The following is a 25,055-nucleotide window of genomic DNA, read 5'->3' as shown; positions in this document are numbered from 1 at the left end:
AAATAACAGCGCAAGACAGGAACTAAAGCACACAGGAAAACAACAACAAACTCAAAATAAGGCATGACAACCTGGTGGAGTTTAATTTTTTGACCTTTTGTACTGGTGGTGTGCCTCCGTATTTTCTTTATTAAAAAAATGTGCCTTAGCTCAAAAAAGGTTGAAAACCACTGGGCTACATAACATGTAATGGTGGTTCATATTATTATAATTATTTTCTAAATGTAAAAGACTTCCTTGTGGTCTACATAACATGTAATGGTGGTTCTTTGCTCAAAATGTTGCATAGATGATGTTTTACAGATCATCTTCAAGTCGCTTTCTGACAGGATGCGGCGTTTTATGGGCAGTCTCATTTACGCGGCTCACTTTCGACAGCGTCTTCTCCTCGTTATCTTTGTTGTAGCGGTGTAGCGTGCAAGAACGAGAGTGGAAGAAGTGTCAATACACAGATTGTTGACATCTATAGTTATATGTTGATAAACAATCAGTTCATTGTGTCTTTTTTTAGGTTGTCGCTGGGTATCATAAATGAAGGCTTTGAAGAACCAGAAAGGTAAATGAACGCTGCCTTGCTTGTATATTACTAGTTTGCCTTCATGTCAATATATACATATATATAAATACACATACTTATATATGTACATATACATACTTCTTAAAGCTTGCAGATACTGAGTCGTCAAGAGAGAGAGCTGGAGAGAGAGACTCGCCATCTGGGGCGGACTCTCATCCAGTCTGAGGGTCATGATGATGATGACTACTACGATGATGAAGATGATGACGACGACCTGTTGGACTTGGAGGCGTCCGACCTCGTCTTCACTCCTTTGTTGAGGTCTGCTCATACCGCCACTGACTTAACAATATGTACACCCATAAGTGTGTGTGTGTGTGTTGTTCTCCACGGGTCGCCGCCTTGTCGTGGTGGAGAGCCTTGTGTGCTCCAATGAACCTAAGAGCGATGCCGTCGGGAGCCTCGGCTCCTGGTAGGTTCAACCATGGCGGTAAGGTCGAGGGGGAGGTTCCAGACGAAGCGCGATCCAAAAAACCTCAACGGCGGAACTGGCGGAGGATGACGCGTCCCCCCCCGGCAGTAAAGGCGGATGAAGGTTAAGGGTGCCTCACTGCCTACTGGGTGCACCGTGTGTGTTTGGCTACGGGAGTAAACCCCTAACGACAAATCTGTTGTGAAGACCCGCATCAGGCAGCCATCAACAGACCGGTGTGCTGGCAGTCTTCTGCAACTCCTTCCTGCAGAAGGTCGTCATGAGCTCCTCATGCCACTGGAAGACGTAGGGGGGAGCCAAGGTAGTGAGGGTAGTGACTGCGCACCACTTCCTTCACTCTAATCTACTCCTTGCGCAGGCCTGCTCCAAACACCCCCACCCCCTCTCCCACCCCATCCCCTCCCCTCCAAGTCCTGCGGCGATGGAGAAGGGTGGCATATACAGGTCAGGATGTGACTGGGAGTATCTAGCCCAACTCTGCACGCAGGCGGCGTGGGATAGACGGTCGCTGAGGTACGGGACGGAACAGCGTGTCTCTTTGGCAGCTCCCCACGTGACTGAGCAGCCCCACCCTGCTCACCCTGAGATGGGAAGGGCCTAGAAAATGTGGCCTAAAAATGGTCTGTTCCTCCACTCCCGGGAAGCCTACCGCAGCTGCCGGGTCATCCCCCCATGCGGTCGAAAACATAAGAATAAAACCCGACTGACACTCACACTAGCGACTTGGAACGTCCGTACGCTTTTGAATGTGCGTGATGATTCATCTTGTCCCCGCAGAAGAACAGCGTTGGTGGCGCACGAACTGAAGAGGTATAACATCGTCATTGCGGCCCTCAGCGAGACCCGCTTCCATGGGGAGGACTCCATAGCCGAGGTGGGAGAAGGATACACTTTCTTCTGGAAAGGGCTTCCGGAAGGCTCCCGCCGCCTCCATGGTGTAGGCTTCGCTGTGCGGACCTCCCTACTTCAGAAGCTTCCCGAATCTCCAGTTGGCATTAGCGAAAGGTTGATGACCTGGAGGATTCCCCTCACCAATAACCGTTACTGCACCCTCATCAGCACCTATGCCCCAACACTGATGCCGACCCTCAATGTAAGGAAGAGTTCTATGCCTCCCTGCACTCCGCCATCAGCAAAACACCACTCACTGACAAGCTCATCCTTCTAGGGGATTTTAACGCAAGAGTGGGCTCGGACAGTGTACTGTGGAGGGAAGTGATGGGTCGGCACGGTGTTGGCAAGCTCAACAACAATGGTCTCCGTCTTCTCACTCTATGTTCTGAGCATCAACTGGTCATCATAAACACCTCGTTCCAACTGAAGAACAAGTACAAAACATCCTGGCAACACCCTCGCTCTAAACACTGGCATTTCCTAGATTACATCATCACCCGCCAAGCGGACAGGAAGGAGGTGCGCATCACTAGGGCCATGCGTGGAGCTGACTGTTGGACTGACCACCGCCTGATCAGAACAAAGATTGACTTGGAAATACGTCCTCAACAGAGAAAAACACCACCTTCCAAGAGGCTCAACTGCGATGCACTGAAGTCCATGCACTCCGTCAACCAGCTCAGGAAAAAGGTAGAAGATCAGCTGTTCAAGATTCCTGAAGTGCCACCAGATCTGGACACTGGACCTACCTGGAGCACCCTACGCACTGCCCTCCACCAGGCGGCCGTGGAGTCTATAGGGTACACCAGAAGGCGACATCAAGACTGGTTTGACAATAGTGCGCCAGGAATCTATGACCTGCTTCAGGCAAAACACAAGGCCCTTGCAGCTCACATATCAAACCCTCAATCCACCGTCCTGAAGGCTCAGCTCATCCGCCTCAGAAGTGAAACCCAGCGCACCCTCAGAGACATGGAGAACGACTGGTGGACCCAGAAGGCCCGCGAAATACAACATCACGCAGACACCAACAACTCTCATGCCTTCTACGATTCCATCAAGTCCATCTATGGCCCACAGAGGAAGAACATCACCCCAGTTAGATCAGCTGACGGCACCACTCTCTACAAGGACAAACAACAGATCCTGGACAGATGGGCTGAGCACTTCAGGGTACTGCTGAACACCACGAACCCTGTACAGACCGACATACTCTCTGACCTCCCATGCCTGCCCCCTGTAGACTCGCTGGACTCCTCTCCCAGCTTCTCAGAGGTACTCAAGGCCATCAAGGGTCTAAAAAACAACAAGAGCCCAGGCCTTGACGAGATCCCGGGAGAAATCTTGAAGCACGGTGGATATCTCCTGCACCGCAGAATGCACCAGCTGATCACTGCCATCTGGTCGTCTGAAGTCATCCCGCAAGATTGGAAGGATGCTAACATCATAACGATCTATAAGCGCAAAGGCGACAAAGCAGACTGCGGCAACAGCAGAGGTACCTCCCTACTATCCGCAGCTGGGAAGGTGCTAGCAAGGATCATGTTACATCGAGTAGCAAATCATGTAACCGAAAACATCCTGCCCGAATCTCAATGCGGCTTTAGACGTAATCGGAGCACCGCAGACATGATCTTTGTTGCCAGACAGGTACAGGAAAAATGCAGAGAACACCGCAAAGACCTGTACATGGCATTCATTGACCTGTCCAAGGCCTTCGACACAGTAAACCGGGACTTGCTGTGGGAAGTACTTGGAAAACTAGGTGTACCAGCAAAGTTCTGTAACCTACTGCGACAGCTACATGATGGCATGCAGGCCTGTGTGAGCAACGGCGGCCAACAATCCCCATTTTTCAGTGTGGATGTGGGGGTCAAGCAAGGGTGTGTCCTTGCCCCAACCATATTCAACATGTTCACCCTCCTGTCCCATAAACACCTGGACCCCACAGATGAGATTCAGATACAATACCGGCTGGATGGTAACCTTTTTAACATCCGTCGCCTCCAAGCCACCACTAAACTCACCACCCAGCATTTTCTGGAACTACAGTATGCAGATGACTGCGCTGTACTTGCACACTCACCAGAGTCTCTCCAGCGTGCACTGAATGTGGTAGCCTCCATCTACAGTGCCTTTTGGTCTTCAGATAAACACCAAGAAAACACAAATACTCGTGCAGGAGTTTACTCCCCAGCCAAATACGCTGATCTTCACCCTTGACGGGCACCCATTAGCCACCGTCCCCTACTTCACCTACCTCAGTAGCACCCTGTCGCCATCCTGCACCATTGACGATGACGTCCAGGCCCGTATTGGTCTGGCCTCTGCTGCCTTTGGAAGGCTACGGTCCAGGGTTTTCCTGAATAGGAATCTAACCATCTCCACCAAGACAGCCGTGTATAAGGCAGTCTGCCTCTCCACCCTGCTCTATAGTTCTGAAACCTGGACACCCTACCAGAGGCACATCCAGAGTCTCGAGGCCTTCCACATCCGCTGCCTCCAAAGGATCCTAGGTCTGACCTGGGAAGACAGGGTGCTCTACACTGAAATTTATGACCGGACCAACACACCCAGCATCACAGCACTCCTTGGCCAAAAACACTTAAGATGGGTCGGACATGTGATCCGTATGCCAGCCCACCGCCTACCCCGTCAGATATTGTATGGCCAGCTTTCAGTCGGTCAAAGGTCTGCCGATGGCCAGAAAAAACGGTACAAGGACCACATTAAAACTCTCCTGAAAAAGTGTGACATCAAACCACCAGCACTGGAGTCCCTGGCTGCTGACCGCCAGACCTGGAGCTCTACCTGCCACCAGGGAATCACTCATCTTCAGGAGAAGTTCACAGAGCGGAGAGCACAGCGGCGTGCACAAAGACACCAACGTGCCACAGCACCAGCGACCATCACTGCTGCCTTCCCCTGCCCCTCCTGTGACAAAGTCTGTGGATCACGCATAGGCCTGAGCAGCCACCTGGCTATGCACAGGCGAAAGGCACAACAATAACCAATCCAATACTTCGTTTGGAGCAACGTCATCATCGACATCGATGGACTGCCATAAGCAAGCAAAAGTGTGTGTGTTTGTGTGTGTGTGTGTGTTCTGGCAATGCTTACTTAATGGGGACATCGCTCTGTTTACACAGTCACCTTTGGGGGACCTCTGACGGTATGGAGACAAAAGGAAACCTTTTTAAATGATAGTCAGATCCATTCTGATGATGCCTAAGTGATTTTTAAGCTTTAGCCCATAAAACATGTTTACTGGTTAGTTTGAGTGTGAACTTTTTTTTCTTCTTTTAAATGGTCCTCAGTAGTCACGTACTAATTTGTGTGAATTATGCAAAATTATTTAAATTTGGTCCCCATGAACCATATTGACTCTTTTTCCCCAGGGTCCCCAGTAAGAATGATCAGCACATTACTTCATCAATCCAGAGATTTAAAGACGTGTATGAGCTAACTGGGCAGTGGCTATTTTACCTCATTTTTTTATATGCCTCCACAACCTGTAGAAAGTTGTAGTCCCCGAAAGTGATGATCAAAAACTTGGTCCCCATTCCAAATGATAACCAGTATGTGTGTGTGTGTGTGTGTGTGTGTGTGTGTGTGTGTGTGTGTGTGTGTGTGTGTGTGTGTGTGTGTGTGTGTGTGTGCGTGTGTGTGTGTGTGTGTGTGTGTATGTGTGTGTGTGTGTGTGTGTGTGTGTGTGTGTGTGTGTGAGTGTAGTCGTAGCAGGCCTCTCTCCAGGCGTGTTGCTGCAGCGACTCCCAGAGTTCAGAGTTTCCAGGTGAGTGCTGAACAAAGCAAATGGTAACGGTGTTATTTGATTTGCACATGCTGAACACTATTGAACAATAAACATTGAAGATTGCACGTTGAAGATTGAACGTTGAAGTTGAACATTGAAGTTGAACGTTGAAGATTGAACGTTAAATATTAAACGTTGAACATTCAATGTTGAACATTGAACAATAAACATTGAAGATTGAATGTTGAAGATTGAATGTTGAAGATTGAACATTGAACAATAAACATTGAAGGTTGAACGTTGAAGATTGAACGTTAAACATTAAACATTGAACATTGAATGTTGAAGATTGAACAATAAACATTGAAGATTGAACGTTAAACATTAAACATTGAACATTGAATGTTGAAGATTGAACAATAAACATTGAAGATTGAACGTTGAACAATAAACATTGAAGATTGAACGTTGAAGATTGAATGTTGAAGATGGAACAATAAACATTGAAGATTGAACATTAAACGTTGAACATTGAATGTTGAAGATTGAACAATAAACATTGAAGATTGAACGTTGACGTTGAATGTTGAAGATTGAACATTAAACGTTGAACATTGAATGTTGAAGATTGAACAATAAACATTGAAGATTAAACGTTGAACGTTGAAGATTAAATGTTGAAGATTGAACATTAAACGTTGAACATTGAACAATAAACATTGAAGATTAAACGTTGAACGTTGAAGATTAAATGTTGAAGATCGAACATTAAACGTTGAACATTGAACAATAAACATTGAAGATTGGACGTTAAACATTAAACATTGAACATTGAATGTTAAAGATTGAACAATAAACATTGAACATTGAACGTTGAAAATTGAATGTTAAACATTAAACATTGAATGTTGAAGATTGAACAATAAACATTGAACATTGAACGTTGAAGATTGAACGTTGAACTTGAACGTTGAACATTAAACTTTGAACATTAAACGTTGAACATTGAATGTTGAATAATGAACAATAAACATTGAAGATTGAACGTTAAACATTAAACGTTGAACATTGAATGTTGAAGCTTGAACAATAAACATTGAAGATTAAACGTTGAACGTTGAAGATTGAATGTTGAAGATTGAACATTAAACGTTGAACACTGAACAATAAACCTTGAAGATTAAACATTGAAGATTGCACATTGAACATTGAACGTTGAAATTGAACGTTGAACATTAAATGTTGAAGATGAACATTGACCATTGAACGTTGAATGTTGAACATTAAACGTTGAAGATTGAAGATTGAGCATCGAAGATTGTACGTTGAACTGAATGTTGAACATCGAACATTGAACGTTGAACAATAAACATTGAAGATTGAACGTTGAAGATTGAATGTTGAGAGTTGAACAATAAACATTGAAGATTAAACATTGAACGTTGAACATTGAATGTTGAAGATTGAACAATAAACATTGAAGATTGAACGTTGACGTTGAATGTTGTAGATTGAACATTAAACGTTGAACATTGAATGTTGAAGATTGAACATTAAACGTTGAACATTGAACAATAAACATTGAAGATTGAACGTTGAAGATTTAACGTTAAACATTAAACATTGAATGTTGAAGATTGAACAATAAACATTGAACATTGAAAATTGAACATTGAACATTAAACATTGAACATTGATTGTTGAAGATTGAACAATAAACATTGAACATTGAACGTTGAAGATTGAATGTTAAACATTAAACATTGAATGTTAAACATTAAACATTGATCATTGAATGTTGAAGATTGAACAATAAACATTGAACATTGAACGTTGAACATTAAATGTTGAACATTAAACGTTGAAGATTGAACATTGAAGATAGTACGTTGAACTGAATGTTGAACATCGAACGTTGAACATTAAACATTATACATTAAACGTTGAACATTAAACATTGAAGATTGAACATTGAAGATAGTACGTTGAACTGAATGTTGAACATCGAACGTTGAACATTAAACATTATACATTAAACGTTGAACATTGAACATTAAACGTTATACATTAAACGTTGAAAACTGAACAATAAACCTTGAAGATTAAACATTGTAGATTGCACGTTGAACATTGAACGTTAAAATTGAACGTTGAACATTAAATGTTGAAGATGAACATTGACCATTGAACGTTGAATGTTGAACATTAAACGTTGAAGATTGAGCATCGAAGATTGTACGTTGAACTGAATGTTGAACATCGAACATTGAACGTTGAACAATAAACATTGAAGATTGAACGTTGAAGATTGAATGTTGAAGATTGAACATTAAACGTTGAACATTGAATGTTGAAGGTTGAACAATAAACATTGAAGATAACGTTAAACATTAAACGTTGAACATTGAATGTTGAAGATTGAACAATAAACATTGAAGATTAAACGTTGAAGATTGAATGTTGAAGATTGAACATTAAACGTTGAACATTGAAGATTGAACGTTGAAGATTGAACGTTTAACATTAAACATTGAACATTGAATGTTGAAGATTGAACAATAAACATTGAACATTGAACGTTGAAGATTGAATGTTAAACATTAAACATTGAACATTGAATGTTGAAGATTGAACAATAAACATTGAACATTGAACGTTGAAGATTGAACGTTGAACATTAAACGTTGAACATTAAACATTGAATATTGAACATTGAAGATAGTACGTTGAACTGAATGTTGAACATCGAACGTTGAACATTAAACATTATACATTAAACGTTGAACATTAAACGTTATACATTAAACGTTGAACACTGAACAATAAACCTTGAAGATTAAACATTGAACATTAAACGTTGAACATTAAACATTGAAGATTGAACACTGAAGATAGTACGTTGAACTGAATGTTGAACATCGAACGTTGAACATTAAACATTATACATTAAACGTTGAACATTAAACGTTATACATTAAACGTTGAACACTGAACAATAAACCTTAAAGATTAAACATTGAAGATTGCACGTTGAACATTGAATGTTTGAAATTGAACGTTGAACAATAAATGTTGAAGATGAACATTGACCATTGAACGTTGAATGTTGAACATTAAACGTTGAAGATTGAACATTGAAGATTGAGCATCGAAGATTGTACGTTGAACTGAATGTTGAACATCGAACGTTGAACGTTGAACAATAAACATTGAAGATTGAACGTTGAAGATTGAATGTTGAAGATTGAACATTAAACATTGAACATTGAATGTTGAAGATTGAACAATAAACATTGAAGATTGAACGTTAAACATTAAACGTTGAACATTGAATGTTGAAGATTGAACGTTAAACATTAAACGTTGAACATTGAATGTTGAAGATTGAACATTAAACGTTGAACATTGAACAATAAACATTGAAGGTTGTACTTTGAAGATTGAACGTTAAACATGAAACATTGAACAATAAACATTGAAGATTAAATGTTGAACGCTGAAGATTGAATGTTGAAGATTGAACATTAAACGTTGAACATTGAACAATAAACATTGAAGGTTGAACGTTGAAGATTGAACGTTAAACATTAAACATTCAACATTGAATGTTGAAGATTGAACAATAAACATTGAACATTGAACGTTGAAGATTGAACGTTAAACATTAAACATTGAACATTGAATGTTGAAGATTGAGCAATAAACATTGAACGTTGAAAATTGAACGTTGAAGATTGAACGTTGAACATTAAACATTCAAGATTGAACATTGAAGATTGTACGTTGAACTGAATGTTGAACATCGAACGTTGAACATTAAACATTATACATTAAACGTTGAACGTTGAACATTAAATGTTATACATTAAACGTTGAACATTGACCAATAAACCTTGAAGATTAAACATTGAAGATTGCATGTTGAACATTGAACGTTGAAATTGAACGTTGAACATTAAATGTTGAAGATGAACATTGACCATTGAACATTGAACGTTGAACAATAAACATTGAAGATTGAACATTGAAGATTGAATGTTGAGAGTTGAACAATAAACATTGAAGATTAAACATTGAACGTTGAACATTGAATGTTGAAGATTGAACAATAAACATTGAAGATTGAACGTTGACGTTGAATGTTGAAGATTGAACATTAAACGTTGAACATTGAATGTTGAAGATTGAACATTAAACGTTGAACATTGAACAATAAACATTGAAGATTGAACGTTGAAGATTTAACGTTAAACATTAAACATTGAATGTTGAAGATTGAACAATAAACATTGAACATTGAAAATTGAACATTGAACATTAAACATTGAACATTGATTGTTGAAGATTGAACAATAAACATTGAACATTGAATGTTGAAGATTGAATGTTAAACATTAAACATTGAATGTTAAACATTAAACATTGATCATTGAATGTTGAAGATTGAACAATAAACATTGAACATTGAACGTTGAACATTAAATGTTGAACATTAAACGTTGAAGATTGAACATTGAAGATAGTACGTTGAACTGAATGTTGAACATCGAACGTTGAACATTAAACATTATACATTAAACGTTGAACATTAAACGTTGAACATTAAACATTGAAGATTGAACATTGAAGATAGTACGTTGAACTGAATGTTGAACATCGAACGTTGAACATTAAACATTAAACATTATACATTAAACGTTGAACATTGAACATTAAACGTTATACATTAAACGTTGAAAACTGAACAATAAACCTTGAAGATTAAACATTGTAGATTGCACGTTGAACATTGAACGTTAAAATTGAACGTTGAACATTAAATGTTGAAGATGAACATTGACCATTGAACGTTGAATGTTGAACATTAAACGTTGAAGATTGAGCATCGAAGATTGTACGTTGAACTGAATGTTGAACATCGAACATTGAACGTTGAACAATAAACATTGAAGATTGAACGTTGAAGATTGAATGTTGAAGATTGAACATTAAACGTTGAACATTGAATGTTGAAGATTGAACAATAAACATTGAAGATAACGTTAAACATTAAACGTTGAACATTGAATGTTGAAGATTGAACAATAAACATTGAAGATTAAACGTTGAAGATTGAATGTTGAAGATTGAACATTAAACGTTGAACATTGAAGATTGAACGTTGAAGATTGAACGTTAAACATTAAACATTGAACATTGAATGTTGAAGATTGAACAATAAACATTGAACATTGAACGTTGAAGATTGAATGTTAAACATTGAACATTGAATGTTGAAGATTGAACAATAAACATTGAACATTGAACGTTGAAGATTGAACGTTGAACATTAAACGTTGAACATTAAACATTGAACATTGAACATTGAAGATAGTACGTTGAACTGAATGTTGAACATCGAACAGTGAACATTATACATTAAACGTTAAACGTTATACATTAAACGTTGAACACTGAACAATAAACCTTGAAGATTAAACATTGAACATTAAACGTTGAACATTAAACATTGAAGATTGAACACTGAAGATAGTACGTTGAACTGAATGTTGAACATCGAACGTTGAACATTAAACATTATACATTAAACGTTGAACATTAAACGTTATACATTAAACGTTGAACACTGAACAATAAACCTTAAAGATTAAACATTGAAGATTGCACGTTGAACATTGAATGTTTGAAATTGAACGTTGAACAATAAATGTTGAAGATGAACATTGACCATTGAACGTTGAATGTTGAACATTAAACGTTGAAGATTGAACATTGAAGATTGAGCATCGAAGATTGTACGTTGAACTGAATGTTGAACATCGAACATTGAACGTTGAACAATAAACATTGAAGATTGAACGTTGAAGATTGAATGTTGAAGATTGAACATTAAACATTGAACATTGAATGTTGAAGATTGAACAATAAACATTGAAGATTGAACGTTAAACATTAAACGTTGAACATTGAATGTTGAAGATTGAACAATAAACATTGAAGATTAAACGTTGAACGCTGAAGATTGAATGTTGAAGATTGAACATTGAACGTTGAACATTGAACAATAAACATTGAAGGTTGTACTTTGGAGATTGAACGTTAAACATTAAACATTGAACAATAAACATTGAAGATTAAATGTTGAACGCTGAAGATTGAATGTTGAAGATTGAACATTAAACGTTGAACATTGAACAATAAACATTGAAGGTTGAACGTTGAAGATTGAACGTTAAACATTAAACATTCAACATTGAATGTTGAAGATTGAACAATAAACATTGAACATTGAACGTTGAAGATTGAACGTTAAACATTAAACATTGAACATTGAATGTTGAAGATTGAGCAATAAACATTGAACGTTGAAAATTGAACGTTGAAGATTGAACGTTGAACATTAAACATTCAAGATTGAACATTGAAGATTGTACGTTGAACTGAATGTTGAACATCGAACGTTGAACATTAAACATTATACATTAAACGTTGAACGTTGAACATTAAATGTTATACATTAAACGTTGAACATTGACCAATAAACCTTGAAGATTAAACATTGAAGATTGCACGTTGAACATTGAACGTTGAAATTGAACGTTGAACATTAAATGTTGAAGATGAACATTGACCATTGAACGTTGAATGTTGAACATTAAACGTTGAAGATTGAACATTGAAGATTGAGCATCGAAGATTGTACGTTGAACTGAATGTTGAACATCGAACATTGAACATTAAACGTTATACATTAATCGTTGAACATTGAACAATAAACATTGAAGATTAAGCGTTGAAGATTGAACGTTAAACATTGACCGTTGAACATTAAATGTTGAAGATGAACATTGAAGATTGAACAGTGAACGTTAAACATTAGACGTTGAAGATTGAACATTGAAGATTGTACGTTGAACTGAATGTTGAACATCGAACATTGAACGTTGAACATTAAACGTTATACATTAAACGTTGAACATTGAACAATAAACATTGAAGATTTAACGTTGAAGTTTTAACGTTGAACATTGAACTGAACATTGAACGTTGAAATTGAACGTTGATCATTAAATGTTGAAGATGAACATTGAAGATTTTACATTGACCACTGAACGTTGAATGTTGAACATTAAACGGACATTAAACGTTGAAGATTGTACGTCGAACTGAATGTTGAACATCGAACGTTGAACATTAAACGTTATACATTAAACGTTGAACATTGAACAATAAACATTGAAGATTAAACGTTGAACATTGAACAATAAACATTGAAGATTAAACGTTGAAGATTGAACGTTAAACATTGAACGTTGAAATTGAATGTTGAACATTAAATGTTGAAGATGAACCTTGAAGATTGAACATTGACCATTGAACGTTGAATGTTGAACATTAAACGTTGAACATTAAACGTTGAAGATTGAACACTGAAGATTGATCATTGAAGATTGTACTTTGAACTGAATGTTGAACATCGAACATTGAACGTTGAACATTAAGCGTTATACATTAAACGTTGAACATTGAACAATAAACATTGAAGATTAAACGTTGAAGATTGAACGTTGAACATTGAACGTTTAAATTGAACGTTGAACATTAAATGTTGAAGATGAACATTGAAGATTGAACATTGAACATTGACCATTGGAATGTTGAACATGAACATTGAAGATTGAACATTGAACATTGACCATTGGAATGTTGAACATTGAACGTTGAACATTAAACATTATACATTGAACATTGAAGATTAAACGTTTAACATTCAACACTGAAGATTAAATGTTGAACGTTGACCATTGAACGCTGAATGTTGAACATGCATCATTTAACATGTTCGATAAAAGCAAAACTTTAATCTTTTTTAAAATGTATTTTGTATTATTATTTTTTCAAGCTTATTCCATCCTATAGCTGCCAATGCCATGCAACATTAAAATGAATGATTTTGGGATATTTTCCAACACACCTCAGGCAACAACAACTAAGGTGTGTTGTGTGTCTGCAGGTGAACGTCAACATCCTGGAAGCTCAGAAGCTGGCTGGAGTCAACATCAACCCTGCGGTTTTTATCCGAGTGGGAGAGCAGAAGAAACATACCGCCACTCAAAAGTCAACAAACTTCCCGTTCTACAACGAGGTACGCGCTTGGGCGTCCACAAGATGGAGTCCAACGATACAACTTTCTCGTCATTGCTTTTCAAAAATACAACAGAATGAGTTTCCAGCCCAAAAGCGGACGTAGAATATTCAGTTCCAGGGTGTGGTTGGTGGTGTGTGGGGGTATCTGTGTAGTCGTGGTACATGGGTCCATAAGCCTGAAGGTCACTCCACTCCGCGTCCAAGAACAGAAACAACATCCCAGGGGTTTCTTGAAGAAGGGGGCGAGGGTTTTAGAGCTTCTGTCACTGCACTGGTCTCACTGGAATGTTTACATCCCGGCCTGGCCAAGGCCATTTGGAACTGTAGATAAGGGTTGATATTAGTTTCTGGCAGGCAAACACATTCCAAAAGATTCGTCTGATCCAATTGTCCATTCTGGATCTCAAATTGATTATATTCATCGCCTTGCAGAGCGGAAAGCTTTGCAGAGATGTTACTGAATTTGCGATTTAATTCCGAAGTCTGCACATCTTTCATTCATCTTTCGAAGCAATGCTCAGCCCAATCCGCAGATGATCACGGTTCCAAATAGATGGATGTGTTCCACGTCCACATGACTCTCCATCTCTCCCGCGAGTCCCTCACGGACCCAGCAGCCAACGTTCTGTCAGGGCGGCCAGGATCCCCAGAACCTCTTTTCCTCGTCGAGATTTTGTCAATTGAGTGGGAGAGTCCGGATTCGGGTTGTACAGTATACCGGTACTAGTATAGTATCGCAGTACTAATGAATCAAAAACGGTACTATACTCTGTTTGAAAAGTACCGGTTCTGTCTATCTGTGTTGACCCTGTAATGAGGTGGCGACTTGTCCAGGGTGTACCCCGCCTACTGCCCGAATGCAGCTGGCATAGGCTCCAGCGACCCCGAAAGGGACAAGCGGTAGAAAATGGATGAATGGATGGGCTCCCAATTTTTAAAAAAAAGGTTTTAAACGGGCAGACGGCGCGTCGTCACGTCATGACATTGTTGGTTTTACAAGCAGATGAGCATGTTTGGCAGCGCGCACACACAGAGTACCCACAAGCAGACACAGTGTGTAGACAGAAAAGGGAGAATGGACGCATTTTGGTGTAAAAAGTAAAGATAAAGGTGAAGTTATAACACTGAAACACCCTCAGAAAGAGGTGCTTTAAGACATGGCTAGCTAGCTAGCAGGTAACATCCATCCTCAGTCGGCAGTGTTTTAGCTACTTTTAAATCACTAATTCTGGCCTCCATGGCGACAAATAAAGTACATTTCTTACAAGTACCATTATCACTGGAAGACGAGGAATAGCTAAACATGCTTCACTACACACCGTTGGAGGATACAATAGCTCACCGGCGTCACAATGTAAACAAATGCCATGGGTGGATCTACACCTGACATCCACTGTAATGATACCAAGTACAAGAGCGTATCTAGTCGATACTACTATGATTACATCAATACGTTTTATCTTCACAAAATCTTTTTAAAATTCATATTATGTTTATAAGCTCAGTAAATACATCCCTGGACATATGAGGACTTTAAATATGACCAATGTATGATCCTGTAAATACTTGGTATCGGATCGATACCTAAATGTGTGGTATCATCCAAAACTAATGTAAAGTATCAAACAAGAGAAGAATAAGTGATTATTACATTTTAACAGAAGTGTAGATAGAACATGTTAAAACAGAAAATAAGCAGATATTAACAGTAAATGAACAAGTGGATTAATTATCCATTTGTACAGTTTGTCCGTCATAATGTTGACAAAATAATAGAATATAAATGACACAATATGTTACTGCATACATCAGCAGACTAATTAGGAGTCTTTGTTTGTTTACTTACTGCTAAAAGACAAGTTGTCTAGTATGTTCACCATTATATTTAAGGACTGAATTGCAATAATAAACATATGTTCAATGTACCCTAAGTTTTTTTGTCAAAATAAAGACAATAATGCCATTTTTTTGTGGAAAGTATCAAAATACATTTTGGTACCGGTTTTCATGATCCGTTACCCGGATCATGGCATGATTTATGTTGGTTATGTTTCTGCTTTAGTCTGTTTCCTGGGCGCACCCTCTTTCCCTGTTTACTGTTGGTTTCCATGGGCACTGATTCTCCTCACCTGTCTTAGTTTTGCAATTAGTGTTCCCACCAGGTGTTTTGGTTAATCACTCCCCTTTATAGTTTCCTGTCACCCAGCAGTAGTTGCTGGGTCAATGTTTGCTTTAGGCAACATTTTCGTTCTCCTGTTTTTTCTCCGTAAGTTTGTACGCAGTAGCATTCCTTGTTTTTTCACCCTTGGTGACATTTTGTGTTTTTTAGCTCCATGCTTGCTAGAATCCTCAGTTTGTATTTTTGATCCTGCCTGAAAATAATTAAATATACTTCATCTTACCTCCACGATACTCCTGCTTGTCTTCTGTATTGGAAGGAACGCTACCAGCGCAGCTATGCGTCCCCGAAGACGTAAAACCAGTACCGGTACTAAAATATTGGTATTGGGACAACCCTAGTCCAGATGATAAATTCCATGTTTAAATGTTCATATTTCGGAGGACAGTGCAGAGAAAGTGTAGACAAGACAAAGACATGAGGCAAGCAACAGGGAGGGGAGTGGAATGTGACCGCCTTCACCAAGTGCCAAGGAAGAAAACAAAAGTAAACGTAAAGGACATTGAAACATAATATATGATGTTCATAGACAACATAAAACTGAAAGTCAAGAGCAGTCTTCTTTAATTCCTCTTCCAGGACTTCCAGTTTGAGTTTCAGGAGACTCCAGACATCCTCTTTGACAAAGTCATTGAGATAAAGGTGAGGTCCATGTTCCTTCCTCTGCTGTTGTTTCCATGGCGACAAACAAACAAAATGGCTGGGGCCATCCTCGTCCCCTGGCAGGTGTTCCACCGGCGGACGCTGGCCTTCTTGGTGACGCACATTGGAACCTTCAAGATCGACATCGCCACGGTCTTCAGCCAGCCAGGTAACCAAGCGCTCCGTCACTGACCCTGATGTCTTAACGCCAACTCTGACCTTTTCTTCAGGCCACCGCTTCTACCAAAAGTGGGCTCCTCTCACTGACCCGGCTGACACCAGGTCAGGGGTGAAAGGTTACGTCAAGGCCACGGTCAGCGTGCTGATGAAGGGCGAGGCCCTCAGCCCTGGCCTGCCCCCGCCCAGTCCCACTGGCAGCGAGGACGTGGAGAAGTCAGTCCTCGTCAAAATAATAATAATAATAATAAACCAGTGAAGTTGTGTAAATGGTAAATAAAAACAGAATACAATGATTTGCAAATCCTTTTCAACTTATATTCAATTGAATAGACTGCAAAGACAAGATACTTAACGTTCGAACTGGAAAACTTTGTTATTTTTTGCAAATATTAGCTCATTTGGAATTTGATGCCTGCAACATGTTTCAAAAAAGCTGGCACAAGTGGCAAAAAAAAGACTGAGAAAGTTGAGGAATGCTCATCAAACACTTATTTGGAACATCCCACAGGTGAACAGACTAATTGGGAACAGGTGGGTGCCATGATTGGGTGTAAAAGCAGCTTCCATGAAATGCTCAGTCATTCACAAACAAGGACTGGGCGAGGGTCACCACTTTGTCAACAAATGCCTGAGTAAATTGTTTAAGAACATTTCTACACCAGCTATTGCAAGGAATTTAGGGATTTCACTATCTACGCTCCGTAATATCATCAAAACGTTCAGAGAATCTGGAAAATCACTGCACATAAGGGGCAAGGCTGAAAACCAACACTGAATACCCGCGACCTTCGATTCCTCAGGCGGTACTGTATCGAAAAGCGACATCAGTGTGTAAAGGATATCACCACATGGGCTCAGGAACACTTCAGAAAACTACTGTCGGTAACTAAAGTTAGTCGCTACATCTGTAAGTGCGAGTTAAAACTCTACTATGCAAAGCCAAAGCCATTTATCAACAACACCCAGAAACGCTTCGCTGGGCCCGAGCTCATCTAAGATGGACTGATGCAAAGTGGAAAAGTCCACATTTCAAATTGTTTTTGGAAACTGTGGACGTCGTGTCCTCCAGACCAAAAAGGAAAAGCCAGCATCTGTGATGGTATGGGGGTGCATTAGTGCCCAATGCATGGGTAACTTACACATCTGTGAAGTCGCCATTAATGCTGAAAGGTACATACAGGTTTTGGAGCAACATACTGTATGTTGCCATTCAAGCAACGTTATCATGGACGCCCCTGCTTATTTCAGCAAGACAATGCCAAGCCATGTTACAACAGCGTGGCTTCAAAGTAAAAGAGTGTGGGTACTAGACTGGCCTGCCTGTAGTCCAGACCTGTCTCCCATTGAAAATGTGTGGTGCATTATGAAGCCTAAAATACCACAACAGAGACCCCGGGCTGTTGAACAACTTAAGCTGTACATCAAGCAAGAATGAGAAAGAATTCCACTTCAAAAATGTGTCTCCTCAGTTCCCAAACTTTTACTGAGTATTGTTAAAAGGAAAGGCCATGTAACACAGTGGTAAAAATGCCCCCGTGACAACTTTTTTGAAATGTGTTGCTGCCATTAAATTCTAAAAGATTTCTTAGTGTGAACATTAAATATCTTGTCTTTGCAGTCTATTCAATTGAATATAAGTTGAAAAGGATTTGCAAATCATTGTATTCTCTTCTTATTTACCATTTACACAACGTGACAACTTCACTGCTTTTGGATTTTGTAAAAGCGTAGTGGCGCCCCCTGGTGGGCGAGTATTTAAATAACTGCAACGTTGTGTTGCTTCTCGACAGGAACCTGATGCTTCCTCGCGGTATTCCCTCGGAGCGCCCCTGGGCTCGGTTCCGTGTCCGCATCTACAAGGCGGAGGGTCTTCCCACAATGGACTCGGGGCTGATGGCCAAAATGTCAAAGGTCACGGATCGCACGGTTTTCATTGACCCTTACGTCCAAGTGACCTTCTCAGGACAACGGGTAGACTTTGCGACCGCCGGCTTCAGGTGTTCTACCAGGTAATAAACCCAGGTGATGCTTCCAGGGGGAGACCTCGGTCAGCAGCGCCACCAGCTGTCCCGTTTGGAACGAGGAGATCTCCTTCATCGAGCAGTTTCCTCCTCTGGCCCAGAGGATCAGAGTCCAGATTCTGGACGACGCCAAGATGGGTGACATCGCTCTGGCAACTCACTTCTTGGACCTGAAGCAGATTTCTGACCCCACCAGGAATGGTATGACCCGAGTTCTCTGCACTCTTGGGCACTTCCTAAAGTTTGGATCGTGTCCTTTCACAGGCTTTAATCCCACCTTTGGACCATGCTGGGTCAATCTGTACGGTTCTCCTCAGAACTCCACACTTGGAGACGTCCATCAGGTGCCACGTTTCTCATCAGTTCATGAAAATACAGTCCTTTGTTTTTAGATAAATATTTTAAACATTTTTAGAGTTAGAGCATTAAAAAACTGTTTATGACCTTTCTAAATATTTTTTTTTAACATAAATTGAGCCCTCTAAACATGAAATAATAGTCATGTATTCATCTTGACACTCGTTTCACCCAACAAATTTAAACGTTTCACACTAATTTCTGGTTCTCAAATTCAGTTCATAATACTTCGCCTGTCAGAGCAGACATCTTCTCCAAGATGTTATCCAGTTTGCAATTTCCTCTAAAATGACTAATGTCCTCCAGTCTTTTGTGGCTGCCAGCATCTTCCAATTTGTCGATACACCAGGGCGACGCTTACTCCAATCAGCAGATGTAGGTAACCCGGTAGGTTCCCCCGAACCCGAGCTTCTCGTCAAGAAGAGGGAGGTTGATCAATTCTTTTTAGAGTGCAGTGAAAAAGAGGCTCCAAGAAAGTGACGACTAGACAAAAGTACCCGAAGTGCATCAAAAGAGTTCCTCTCCACTTTAGCGGCTGGAAGGACCAGGGTTGTAGATGTCTGATGGCAGCAGGTTGAACAAGTGCTGACCCGGGTGAGATGTCTGATGGCAGCCGGTTGAACAAGTGCTGACGAGGGTTAGAGATGTCTGATGGTCGCAGGTTGAACAAGTGCTGACGAGGGTTAGAGATGTCTGATGGCAGCAGGTTGAACAAGTGCTGACCAGTGTGAGATGTCTAATGGTCGCAGGTTGAACAAGTGCTGACCAGGGTGAGAGATGACTGATGGCAGCATGTTGAACAAGTTCTGACCCGCGTGAGAGATGTCTGATGGCAGCCGGTTGAACAAGTGCTGACCCGGGTTAGAGATGTCTGATGGCAGCCGGTTGAACAAGTGCTGACGAGGGTAAGAGATGTCTGATGGCAGCTGGTTGAACAAGTGCTGACCAGAGTGAGAGATGTCTGATGGCAGCAGGTTGAACAAGTGCTGACCAGGGTGAGAGATGTCTGATGGCAGCAGGTTGACTGAAATTATGCACTGAAATTATGGTTTATAGTTCTGGTGTGCCACATCAAGATTTATAGTGGCTCCATTTAGTTATCCCTTTGAAAAATGTTTGGAGGCGCCACGTCTAAGGAGGGCAGAGGGCGGCTGATAATCTTCTCCGCTGTCCTGGTCACCCTCCGCAGGGCCTTCTTGTCTGCAGGGGTCTGAAACGGAAGTCCCACTTGGAGAATATCTTTATCGATTGCCACATCGCAATAATAGAAAATAAGACAAATACTGCACTGCAATACATATAACACAAACATTAATACTTAATTGAACACATAATTTAAGCAATAAACATGTAGAATATGCTCTAAAAAAAAGTATTTTAAAAACCTGCAATGTTGTAAAGCCGCGATATTTGAAGCGCAACTTAGCGAGAGACGACTGTAAAACAGAGAAGCAATCAAGTCGAGTTTGAAATGCCTAACCTTTGTCTTCTCCAGGCTTTGAACCAGGGCCTTGGAGAAGGAACCTTCTACCGTGGTCGAATCCTCCTCGCGCTCTCTGTGGAGGTTTACTCCTCGCCCTCGGTCATCGCCACGGACACAAGCTCTTCTCCGCTGGCGTTGGTACCGGCTAAGTGCTCATCCATCATGTCCATGTGCTTTCTGTGGGGATCTCCTGACCTCAGTCGTGGTCTTTTTTTTTTAGAAGGTGAAAGGAACTCTCGGAAGGTTTGGGCTGAAGAAGCCAAGAGGCAGCAAAAAGGAGAAGAAGAAGGAAGGTGAGGAGACGAATCAGAGCCGAGTGAAGCTCCTTCACGCCACCGTGGCTTCCATAGTTCAGGGTGTCTGACTTGGCAACTTCCTGTTAATGTTTGTGTAGCTTCCAGCATATTGACTGACGACGCAGGGGAGGCGGGTGTGGAGGTGCCGGAGTCTGTTACCGTGGAGACTGAAGAGATTCACCCACTCCCTGAGGTCCAATAAAGACATTTTAAACTCAAGAAACATTGTAGAGAACCTCATACTTTTAGGGAATACAATGTGGTCAGAGGACAGAGCTTTGAGGTACGCCATAGAGTCAAACTGACACAGTTTTGCTTTGACTTGTAGGGTTTTCTGGGTGAGAGAGAAGACTTTCTCCTGTTCACATCTCTGTTTGAAGTCACCATGATGGATCCATCCGTAGGCACCAGACCAATGACTTTTGAACTCTCAATAGGTAGAAAGTACAATCTGGGTCTAAGACGCATCACAAAAAGTTGCAGGTTCTACTTACACGGCTTCAAATATAGTATTTCCAATTTTCACTATCCATCATGCGTCCCTCAGGAAACCACGGCAAGGTGGTAAAGGTTGGGAGAGCCAAAAAGAGTCAAAGCAGAGAGGAGCTGAGCAGAAGCAGGGAGGAACTTAATGAGGAGGGACAAGGTCTTCTGGAGTCCGAAGAAGAGCTGGACAAGGAGGAGGTGCTGAGTCCTGAACCTGACAACAGATCTTTGTCTCACCCCATGAGGCCGCAGCCCACCAAGTACGACAGGTAGGTCTTCTTTGGGAAAGACGTGTTCCTCAGCTCTAAAACCGAAGAACGTATGTATGTGTGTATCACCTGTGTGTCAGGTCGTTCCAGTACATCCCCCTCCAGACCCCCGCCGAGAAACATAAGCCATGTCTGTTTGTGTGGAGTCAGTTCGAAAACCACAGCTTTCGCCTCTACCAGGTCAACTGGATCAGCAAGATGGCCGACAGGCTGGTGAGAGCATTGTTGGAGAAAGGAGGGCTTTGCTGGCGAATCACGCCGCTTGTACCTGTGCTCACCTGCAGGAGATCGGCCTGGACGAGGTGGAGCGTCTCCAGAGGAGGCCGAGGACCAACGTGAAGAAGCGTCTGGTTCACATCCTGCTGGAGCTGGTCACCTCCTGCAAGTCAGCATCGCCTCCAGAAAGCTTATCGTGTGCTTTTCCCCACTTTTTTTCAAACGTGCCCTTCTCCATCTCTGCGAAGACAGTTCAGACTCTTCTCAGAACGCCGCTCGCAGTTTCGTCCCAACAACCTCGACGCACGCAGAAAGGCGTTCATCAAGAAGAGTTTGGTGAGTCTTCAGTCGTTGACCAAAGTTTTTTGTCAGCCGTTTCCGAAAGATCTGACAAAACTCATCGAATCACACCAAATCCATCACATGCCCAAACGGTCATGTTCTATCAGGCCGAAAGCCCGTATACAAAACCCAAAACCAGTGATGTTGTCACGTTTTGTAAATGGTAAATAAAAACAAAATACAATGATTTGCAAATCCTTTTGTTGCTCCAAAACCTGTATGTACATTAATGGTGCCTTCACAGATGTGTAAGTTACCCATGCCTTGGGCACTAATACACCCCCATACCATCACAGATGCTGGCTATTGAACTTTGCGCCTATAACAGTCCGGATGGTTCTTTTCCTTTTTGTCTTGGAGGACACGACGTCCAGTTTCCAAAAACAATTTAAAATGTGGACTCATCAGACCACAGAACACTTTTCCACTTTGCATCAGTCCATCTTAGATGAGCTCGGGCCCAGCGAAGCCGGCGGCGTTTCTGGGTGTTGTTGATAAATGGCTTTGGCTTTACATAGTCTTCTAATGGATTTATTACAACCCTTGCAAGCTGGGTAATGTTTGCTGTAGTCTGGAACAACATGGCACACAAACAACTATGAGAAATGCAGCCAATATTACATACAGATAATGTGTCATGAGACATGCAAATATAAATTATATACAGAGGACATAAGTAAAGGAAATGAAATTACCTCAAATATACCTATAAACGAGGCATAATGATGCAATATGTACATTCGGCTAGCTTAAATAGCATGATAGCATCGATTAGCTTGCAGTCATGCATTGACCAAATATGCCTGATAAGCACTCCAGCAAATCAACAAAGCTTATCTTTGTGCATTCACGCACAGTATAAAGCGTTTGGTGGACAAAATGAGACAAAGGAGTGGCATAAAACATGTCTTTTTGTGGCAGCGCCGGAGAAAGTTGTACATGTAAACAAACTACGATGAGTTCAAGGATCGCTGAAATTAGTAGGACAAAATGGCGCTTGCCACATACTCTCATCAGTGACGCATGTATAACATAAACAGTGGGATTTCTAACAATTAGGAAGGTTTGTGTCATGTTTGTTCTCCTACAGAAAATATATTAAAACAAAAAAAAAACCACTAGGGCGGCGCTACAGAGCCGCATGTTGCTCACCCCCTTTTATTTCAATCGTTTTTCTCACCTTTTTTTTTTTTATCAAAGCACTGAATTGGAAAAAAAACCTGAATACAAAAAGCAGGGCCAAGTTTCGACAAGTTTTGATCAGGTGACCTCCAGGTGGCGGTGGCCAGGCAGGCGGCGAGAGCCAGGCAGAGGATCACCAAGCGGACGCTCAGACAGCGACTCCTGGACGTCAGGAGACTCTTGGCCAAGCTGCGCCACCTGGCCAAAGAGGTGAAAGGTCAAATAGGAGAGTAGTGATAATACAATAGGAGCTCTGACATCTCGCTCCCAGCCCCAGAACACCATCCCGGACGCCTTCCTCTGGTTGTTGAGCGGAAGCAAACGATTGGCCTACGTCAGGATCCCCGCCCACTCCATCATTTTCTCATTGGTGGAGGACCAGAGGGGGCGGGACTGTGGTCGAGTCACCACACTTTACATGAAGGTGGGTCTCCGGAAGAGTCACAGGTTGTAGAAAAAGTCCCAAGTCTTGCGTCTCCCAGTCTCTGGGAGGTTCCACGAGTGAGATCTTTGCCAAGCTGGAGGTCTACCTGTGGCTGGGCCAGGCCAAGTACAGCAAGGAGGCCATCACCTCGCTCCCAGAAGACTTCCTGCCCATCTACGAGGAGCCCGGGCAGACGCCGCCGGTCTCCACGGGAACCAGGAGGAAGCTTCCTGTCGGCCTGTCCTGTCAGGGTGAGCTCCTCCGCTGAAGACCTCCCTGCACACCTTGGTGACACCTTCCTCTGCAGACTGCAGGTACTTCCAGCTGCGCTGTCACATGTACCAAGCACGCGGATTGTTGGCGGCAGATGACGACGGCCTGTCAGATCCCTTCGCCAAGGTGGTCTTCTCCACGCAGTGTCAGCTCACCAAGGTTAGTCCGTCGCCAAACTCCACACCATCCTTCTTCTTCTTCTTTTACATAGGGCTGGGCCATGTGGCTGAAAACTATCCCAACGCGATGATAACCAGTGTTGGGAGTTGGGACTAATGCGTTACAAAGTAACGCCGTTAGTTTCGGCGGTAACTAGTAATCTAACGCGTTATTTTTTATATTCAGTAACTCAGTTACCGTTACTACATGATGCGTTACTGCGTTATTTTACGTTAGTTTTAAGTTATTTTTTATGTAGTATCGGCTAGAAACAGAAGATCTGAGTGTGTTTTATTGCACCGCTGCAAAGTCATCCTTCTGAATCTCTTGTGTCACAAGCCGGAGGCGCGCTGTGCGTGTGTGTCTGGGTGTGGGTGTGGGTGTGGGGAGGGGAGGGGAGGGGAGAGGAGGGGGGTGGGCTGCGCAATACAACGTAAACCGTTGGCCAACCAAAAAGTAACCACAGAACACGGTATAGTGTTCTGTGGTTACTTTTTGGTTGGCCAAGGGGACGTGACGACAGGCTGTCCTCACTCAGGTCCGTGCCTCACTCAGGTCCGTGCCTCACTCAGGTCCGTGCCTCACTCAGGTCCGCACGGACCTGGAGGGGGCCTGCCTTAAATCGGCTGGAAATCGGGAGAATGGTTGTCCCGGGGAGAGGCACTGAAATTCGGGAGGGTTGGCAAGTATGAGATATTCTCACTTCTTTTCTTTTGTCGAGCACAAAGAAAAGAACATTT

At 41.6% G+C, this 25,055-nt stretch overlaps 1 protein-coding gene across 1 annotated transcript in view; it reads left to right on the top strand.

Annotated features, from left to right (window-relative positions):
• The window catches only part of fer1l4 (fer-1 like family member 4), a 108,810-nt gene that overhangs the window by 34,249 nt on the left and 49,506 nt on the right, over window positions 1-25,055 (top strand). The window contains exons 6-27 of the mRNA XM_061984724.1: window positions 512-556; window positions 665-838; window positions 5,637-5,697; window positions 13,673-13,804; window positions 16,565-16,627; window positions 16,712-16,796; window positions 16,858-17,020; window positions 18,598-18,778; window positions 18,843-19,029; window positions 19,093-19,172; window positions 20,681-20,806; window positions 20,889-20,961; window positions 21,063-21,157; window positions 21,293-21,401; window positions 21,512-21,719; window positions 21,800-21,932; window positions 22,004-22,104; window positions 22,184-22,271; window positions 23,553-23,669; window positions 23,731-23,883; window positions 23,942-24,134; window positions 24,191-24,315. Coding sequence (XP_061840708.1) covers window positions 512-556; window positions 665-838; window positions 5,637-5,697; window positions 13,673-13,804; window positions 16,565-16,627; window positions 16,712-16,796; window positions 16,858-17,020; window positions 18,598-18,778; window positions 18,843-19,029; window positions 19,093-19,172; window positions 20,681-20,806; window positions 20,889-20,961; window positions 21,063-21,157; window positions 21,293-21,401; window positions 21,512-21,719; window positions 21,800-21,932; window positions 22,004-22,104; window positions 22,184-22,271; window positions 23,553-23,669; window positions 23,731-23,883; window positions 23,942-24,134; window positions 24,191-24,315 — 2,692 coding nt within the window. The remainder of the gene's footprint in view (window positions 1-511; window positions 557-664; window positions 839-5,636; window positions 5,698-13,672; window positions 13,805-16,564; window positions 16,628-16,711; window positions 16,797-16,857; window positions 17,021-18,597; window positions 18,779-18,842; window positions 19,030-19,092; window positions 19,173-20,680; window positions 20,807-20,888; window positions 20,962-21,062; window positions 21,158-21,292; window positions 21,402-21,511; window positions 21,720-21,799; window positions 21,933-22,003; window positions 22,105-22,183; window positions 22,272-23,552; window positions 23,670-23,730; window positions 23,884-23,941; window positions 24,135-24,190; window positions 24,316-25,055) is intronic.

This window comes from Nerophis lumbriciformis, linkage group LG23 (assembly GCF_033978685.3).
Source record: "Nerophis lumbriciformis linkage group LG23, RoL_Nlum_v2.1, whole genome shotgun sequence".
Classification (NCBI taxonomy): Eukaryota; Metazoa; Chordata; class Actinopteri; order Syngnathiformes; family Syngnathidae; genus Nerophis; species Nerophis lumbriciformis.
Note: the sequence above shows the minus strand (reverse complement) of the source record. Positions and strands in the feature narration are given on the sequence as shown.